Here is a 7472-nt window from a genome sequence, read left to right as displayed (position 1 = left end):
ACATAGTAGAATAAGGTCGCGTGCTGTATCCTGGTCTGCTCCAGGGCGGACGAAAAAGGACAGCTGACCCGAGCCACAAACTGGCCCAAGCTTCCTGCCCTTGTTTATTGCGGTACTCACTTAATATTTCCCCAATTCTCAAGCTTTGTACGGTGCTATAGGGTCTAATGAATTAGTTGCCCCACATCCCCTTTCAAGAAGAGTCCCAATCTTCTGGCTGTTTTTATCATGCAGGGGAAAATGCTCTCAGAAGTTTACTACCAAGTTCAAAGGGGGGAAAAATTCCAGTAAGCTGCCCATATTCAGCGAAAGAGCTGTATTCCATGGTCTTGCTCAAACAAAAACCCTATAATCGCTAATCCTAGATCTTAAACTCGATCCCCTCGAACCTTTTGACCCATGACTGCCAGCTCCGCCAGCCGACCGCCCGGTGTTGTTCTCCTCAATCGTGCCCCACCTACTGAAAACCGAGTATTGCGACGTGTATTTCGTGTCTCGCTCCTGAGCCCGTGGCGACAGTGATGACGAATTGATGGCCACCTCGGAAAGTTGACTCCTGTCGTCTCGGCGCTTGCTGCTTTTCCACAGACTGCTCAACCCCAGACCGACATCCCAGCTTCTATCGGCCGGTGGATGTCGAGGCACAGGCACGTCATGATCTTTATCATTATGCATATGGATACCCAGACCTGAGCCTCCTGCACCACGGCCTGCCTCCTCATCACTCCCGTCTCGTCTCTCACCATCGCGCTGCACCCATTCGTTGATGACGGGCGAGTCGTCGTCCTCCTTCAGGATGGTCCAGTTCGGCTTGCCTGAAAATGGGCTCGAACCCGACTCGGTAGGGGATGCCCTTCTGTCTGCACTCCTGATGGTCGACCAAGTTGGGGAATGGTTAAACGGCGAGCTGTTGGCGATGTCTTCGTACGATATTCCAAGCGGGTCGGGGGGCACTGGCGTCCACTCCCCGCCCATTTCATCATTGAACACGGTTTGGTGGTGAGATATGTTGATGATTGGTGGCCTTGGGGCAGTGGAGCGCGGAAGAACTCCCCGAAAACCTGCCGATTGGCTGCGTCCACCGTGTGGGAGTGACGATGGCAGGCCCGACAAAGCTGCCGGCCGCGGTCGATTGATGATTCCCCCGTCCATGTGCTCTCCCACTCGACGCTCTCTTGCTGCTGTTGCCTTGTCCTTGAACGTGTCCACCGTGGTGATGCTACCAGAGCTGTTATTGTTTTTGAGCTTGCTAGCAAAGCCGGCCAAGGTGCCACCGCCCTTGCCATTCTGTTCCTGGTCGTATGCATCAATCTTTGAATACCCGCTGAACCTGGACTGAGGACAAGCCGGTGGCAAAGTCGCAGGGTCATCAGGAGACATATCCATGGGTTCCTGGCTCCCACCTGGCTCCCCCGATTTGGCGGCCGGGAGGTAGTATTTCCTCACGGTTCTCCCTGATTCAATGGTGCCAACTGTTCCAACAGCCCCATTATCCTCGAACCTTTCTGGTGTGTGTTGTACACTGTCGTTATAGCTTTGCAGCGTGGGGATGCCGAATTCCACGGTTCCCCGGAATGAACCCGCACCCCCGGCACTTCCAGCTATTCGAGGTGGCAAAGGCATCGTCGAGACGTCGAAGGGCTGCGGGTCTATATATACGCTAGTGTCTGAGAGGTAACTCTTTGACCTCGCCCTGCGCGCTTTTCTGGTGGCAGCCGCAAATATATTGGCCGATTTCCAGCCGCTGCTGGCGCTTTTCCCGCCTTTGAGGCCGTTCTCTGCGCTTGGTATACTTCCAGATACATTGGGTCCGCGTGGTGGCGGTGTCATTGAAAACCCGTAGAAACTCTGTCTCGAGGCTGCCGAGGAGAAGGCCCGGCCATCTGGGGCAACGTTCTTTGTCGGGGTCTCCTGATGATATGCAACATCGACGCTCTTGCTGATCTTTCGCATTGGCGAATCTTCGGGGACACCGACCTGCATGAAACTGCCAGGAATGGGCCCCGAGATGTCCTTTCTGTCCAGGGTTCGAGATCTACGCCGCCTCCGCCTGCGCCAGGCCAGACACAGGAAAAATAATGCGATGGCAAGGAGTGTCACGGGTAAGAGGACGGCCAGCAGGATCTTTCCCAGCGGGAGTCCTCCGCCTTGGTTGGACTCGCTGCCAGATGTCGGCAGGCTTGGTTGGGAAGTCGATTCCGGCAAGCTTCCGCCTGCCGGTGTGGGCTGCTGGTTTGCTGGCAGAGTCGGGGCTGTAATCAGCGTCGTTGGCGAGCTGGTTTCACCTGCATCGCTGATACGTATCAACAGGGTACGCTCGTCTGTGACGTCGGAGTTTTTGGATCTCGCTTTGAGCACCAACGTTGCAGCAGAGACACCTTGATTTCTCGGAACGTTGCCGGACAATACCATTGTGGATACATCGTAACTAGCCCAATTTGAAGCTGGATTCGTCTCCAGTTCGATCTCGGTTGTGGCCGGATTCAGCAGATGTGGCTTCAAGTCAAAGGAGAGTCGAGACCCAGGCTTGACTTGCAGCTCCCTGAGAGAACTACGGAACAAAGCCGTAGCAAAATCGATCTTCACAGTCAAGTTGAGAGAGTCTCCGTATCGGTCTTGGAGAATTAGGGGGAAAGAGGTGGGCCGGGAACCTGCCGGTGGCATGCCCTGGAACTCCCAGTCGTTCTTGTTGAACGAAAGCCAGGAGGGAATGTTTGGCGTCTCGGCTGATCTTATATCACCAGGCTCTACTTCTTTCCCATCCAGTCTAACCTTGCCCTTCAAGTTCTTGTCGGACACGGCAGATCCGATGGTCGCGTTGATCGTAAGCGAGGTCTCTTCGGTCGTCAGCTGGTGCTCTCCTACAACAACAAATAATGACAACGAGACGGCCGAGAACCCAACCACATCCGAGGCCATGAGCTTGAACTCAAATGCCTGCGGCGGGTTGACTAGCGAGCTTAGCGGCGGCGTCCTCCCGCGGAATGCCAGTCTGCTTTGGTCAAACGAGATCCAGGCTGGCAAAGGGCTGTTGTCGCCACCGACAGCATAGTAGTTGAGGTCCGTTCGGGAGAAGGTGGTCGGCGAGAAAGTATAGTCAAAATCCTTGTCTGGGTATGAGAGCACCGAGGCCGGCTGAGAGAACGGTTGGCCGAACTTGGGCACCTGTTCCGCGGGCGGAATCTGGACAACCGGGGCCGGGCTCCTCGATACCACAAGCGTCGCGGGCGACGAGACGGACCCGGAGGGATCAGTTGCGACGATCGTGATCGGCACACCGACCACTTGTCCGGAGGGAATGTCTGCCTCACGAGGGGTGCCGAATATTCGTCGCGCGCCACTCTCGATCAATAGCCAGTGTGGCGGATTCGACAACGTATACGTCATGGGTGAAGCGGAAGAGAAGGTCGTTGGTGAGAAGACGAATTCGAAAGGCTCGCCGATGCGGGCGATTGGCGGCACCTGGGAGTTGATGGGGAACGAAACCGTCGGTGCTGCGTCGCACACGGTTACAATAAGTGCAGCAATCCACAGTGTCGTCGTCGAGGGCGCCATTTTCTTTCTTTTTTTTCTTCTTTTTTTTAAGAAAGGACCCACGACCCTGTTCACCCTGCTTGAAGAGAGGCCGTATAGCAGCAAGATGGCAGACGGTTTGGCAGCCAAGATAGGGGACTGCCAGGAGATTGGAAGCTAAGAATGACAGTCGAAGAAAGAAAAGATGCAAGAGTGACATACACTAGACCCGGCATCGAAAATCCAGGTGCTGGAATGTTGACGCTCACAGAGCGCCATGGAGAGGCTGGAAGACAAATCGCTGTCCAAAATAGATGCTGACAAGAAGGTAGTGGTGCTAAGGGATGGATGCGAAACTTGATGCAATGACGAGGAACTACCATCCTCCCTTTGAATCCAGATTGCGCCATGTTAAAGAACCAGAGGACTCTGTGAAGGGAAACTGATTTGGACATTCCTGTCCGCTGCGCGGTTGCTACTGGGTGAGACATGGTTGATGCCGGCAGGCTTTTCGACGTGGTAGATTTTTGATGGCAAGGAGGCAGATGAGGACCTGTAGGTATGGAAAAACCATAGCTCTACTTTGAATGACAGTAGATCTCACCTTGGGCATTTTTTCGCATCAGAGCAGTAGGCAACAATGACAGCCGTTTCCTTTGGTACGATAGATGTGCACATTGGCTATCATAAACATAGGGGCAAGCTTGAGCAAGCCAGAACCCACTGAAACATAATCACGAACAAGTCAGGTATACCAGAAGTATATTGGAAGTTTCCATGGTGTTTGTATATATATATATATATATCCATATACTTTTGAGGCTTACGATTTAAGATAGATCGAATCTGCCGTTATGAATTCGGTCGTCAACTGAACTGCAACTGGGTAGACCTGGCTATGATTCTAGAGTTAATTTGGAGGCGACTCAGTAATACCAAGAGTTGCAGGAACAGCAGTGGCAGAATATAAGCAACAAAAAAGGCCAGGTTAGATCTAGAAATGGACAATTGAAAAACTGGATAAGGTAACTAACTAGTTACTCATGTATTATTTTATTGGAAGATCTGGCTAGTATTTGTTGTTTTCTCAAAACGGAAGTTGCCACCGTCTTGTCTCTTTGAAGTACGTAAAAGGGGTGAAATCACAAAAGGAAAACCCCTCAAGCTACTGAATTAATCGGGCGCAAAGCCCACACCTCACCGCCCTCATTCTCACGGACGCCAGCAATCGTAAGAGAGAAATCAAAGGAAAGGAAAATCAGAAAAAAGAAAAAAATTTCACACAGAAAAACAGAGGACAAAAGCAAGAAATCGGACAAAAAAAATGAAAGGCATCATAAACGTCAGTCCGTCGTCCTCGCCGCCGGATTTCTCACCTTTGGCAATCGACGCAGACCTGGCACCCCTCCCAGAGTACAAGGCGGCGGGGGAGACCAAGATCGACTTTGGCGGCCTGCTCCCCGCGACGGCGCCGCTGCGGCTGCACGAAGACCTCAGCTCGGGATGCGGCGGCCAGCTTTGGCCGGCGGGAATGGTGTTAGCGACACACATGCTGCGAGACCGCAGGAGCTCCATCGGGCGCGAGAGGATACTGGAGCTTGGCGCCGGCGGCGGCCTCGTGTCGCTGGCCGTGGCGCGGGGCTGCGACATCGAGACGCCGATGCTGATAACGGACCAGCTGGAGATGTTGGCCCTGATGGAGCACAACATCCGCCTCAACGAGGTGGAGGACAAGGCCAAGGCTTTGATCCTCAACTGGTACGTGCTGGTGGTGGTGCCCCTTGACTTGTCCGTGATTGCCCCAGAAGAGAAACTGTGGGCGCTGATCAGCAAGACAAAGAAGAAGGAAAAACTAACTTCGGCCAAAAAAAAAACAAATAAAAAAAAACCGGCAAATTCGTCCACAGGGGTGAGCCGCTCCCACAACAAGTAATCGACCTAAAGCCGACGGTGGTCCTCGCGGCCGACTGCGTCTACTTTGAGCCCGCGTTCCCGCTGCTCCTCCAGACGCTGACGGACCTGCTGGCCCTGTCGCCGCCCAAGGAGTGCACCGTCTACTTTTGCTTCAAGAAGCGGCGGCGAGCAGACATGCAGTTCCTGAAAAAGGCGCAAAAGATGTTTTCGGTCGTCGAGGTTCCCGATCAGGACCGACCCGTCTTTAGCCGACAAAACCTGTTCCTCTACGCCATCACCAGCAAGGAGGAGGCGACGAGGGTGACGACAAGTTGACACCATACATTGATCAAATAGTAATTAGAAATCAATCTGAATTGTGGATGAAAACAAGAGGAGGAACTGCCACGATTTTATTCCAGTTTTCATGTTGCTTTATATTCCAAGTTCTTAGCCAATTTTGTCCGCCCCCTCTCGTTCCACCCCAACCCATCTTTGACAAGCGTTTCCAACTTCCAAGGAACAAAGCCAAGAACAAGTTTGTCATGGAAACTGGGGACTCCCCAATCGCAACAGCAATGTCAATGTTGGAAACCCAGTCCGTGGAGATGCACGCTGCAAATCTAGGGCGTCAGCAATAAACTTGCTGATTGACAGCGGTCATGACGGCGCGAGGGAAAAAAAAAAAAAAAAAAAAAAAAAAAAAAAAAAAAAAAAAAGGCGGCAAACAAAGGTACGGCCCGTTTACCGAGCTGAGAGCCAATATGTAGGTACCCAATCAAGCCAAACTTTAGTTTTGCCATCAAAAATGCCCTAAATTGATCAGCACACCACATCGGAGACGGACACACGGGAGGAACATTTCACATCCCGAGTTTGATGTGGTTGCAACCCGGTTAGCCTTTCCTGGTGATCAAAAAGGTCGAAACCGAAACAACTGCCGATTTAATTGACGGGAGACTGCATCAGTATGGCTTTGTGGCTTTTAGATAGGCCATAATGATAATGTTTACAACACAGATACACCGCTGAAGAGCAACTTGGCGCTTGTTTGTGGCGTTAACCACCACAAACGTTCATTCCTCTTTCGCCTTTGCATTCGAAAGCATAAAAATGTCCGATTCTCCAAAGATCGGAAGAGTGATCCGGTAGCATGACGGCCACGCACGCCGTTGGGCTGTTGCCCATTCACGGCGAGCGGAGTTGCATTCTCCACGACAGCCCAATACCTGAAAAGCCTTGGGACAACGTTCCTAGTTTGTGCAAATCCAGGACGGAAATATTATTGGTATCTTCCCAATGGACTCGAAGGAGAACCGGATCTTCCACCCTCGGTTTTCCCAGCGCTACTGGCTGCAACTGCGGATGAAATCTCCCTACCGGTGGCCCGCCGTTCCCGCTACACCACGTCGACTTTTCGCCACAGTAGTAACATCATTGTCGACCTGAGGGGAAGCCTCGACGACGGCGCCGTGGGGAAACCTTGCAGCCGCCACTATTCCTCGGCGCTGTTCCCGGCACCCGATGTGTTCTCCATTTGGGTTATGATGTGTTCGAACGGCTTGCGCGCCAAAAGACCCAGACGAGCGACGATCACGGGGAGTTGCTAGATGATTACTGTACATCTATCTGATCTGTTGGAGGAGGCTGAGGTAAAAGACGGGACGGGCAGGACCGCCCCTTGTCAACGGCGTTGCGGAATCGGACCGTGCAGAGCCTGACGGGTGCACTTGAAGCTGTCTTTCAAACCCCTAAGAAGATCGGGGTTTTATTGCAGGGTTCTTGATCAATTCTCTACCGACAGTTGCATGGGTAATTCTCGACCGTTGAAGAAACCTGAGAATAGAATACGAAGTAGATCTTAAAGCTGTTAAACGTTGGCTGTCGTTAGCTTACAAGGTCCGGCCTGTTTCAATTTCAATATAATTATCGATTATTCCCAAATGCAGGCAGGCCAATTTGCTATTGTAATTCAATTCCTTGCAGGGCGAACCAATCCCTGCCAATAACAAACCGATTGGAACACAACCGTTTTTACAAATCCGAACCAGCAAATTCATTTGGCC

The 7472-nt window shown here is 52.2% G+C and overlaps 2 protein-coding genes across 2 annotated transcripts; one reads left to right on the top strand and one right to left on the bottom strand.

Moving 5' to 3' along the window:
* Positions 1–333: 333 nt before the first annotated feature.
* Positions 334–3555, bottom strand: PpBr36_00860 (uncharacterized protein; the record flags this gene model as incomplete). Its single annotated transcript, XM_029888049.1, has 1 exon — positions 334–3555. One exon carries the CDS (start codon positions 3553–3555, stop codon positions 334–336), a length of 3222 nt encoding a protein of 1073 aa, XP_029751369.1.
* Positions 3556–4837: 1282 nt separating this feature from the next.
* PpBr36_00859 (uncharacterized protein) lies at positions 4838–5742 on the top strand (the record flags this gene model as incomplete). The annotated part of the gene is made up of 2 exons (XM_029888048.1): positions 4838–5328; positions 5421–5742. 2 exons carry the CDS (start codon positions 4838–4840, stop codon positions 5740–5742), a joined length of 813 nt encoding a protein of 270 aa, XP_029752530.1.
* Between the last annotated feature and the right edge of the window lie 1730 nt (positions 5743–7472).

This window comes from Pyricularia pennisetigena, chromosome 2 (genome assembly GCF_004337985.1).
Source record: "Pyricularia pennisetigena strain Br36 chromosome 2, whole genome shotgun sequence".
NCBI classification, from domain to species: domain Eukaryota; kingdom Fungi; phylum Ascomycota; class Sordariomycetes; order Magnaporthales; family Pyriculariaceae; genus Pyricularia; species Pyricularia pennisetigena.
This window is presented reverse-complemented; position numbering and strand designations above follow the sequence as displayed.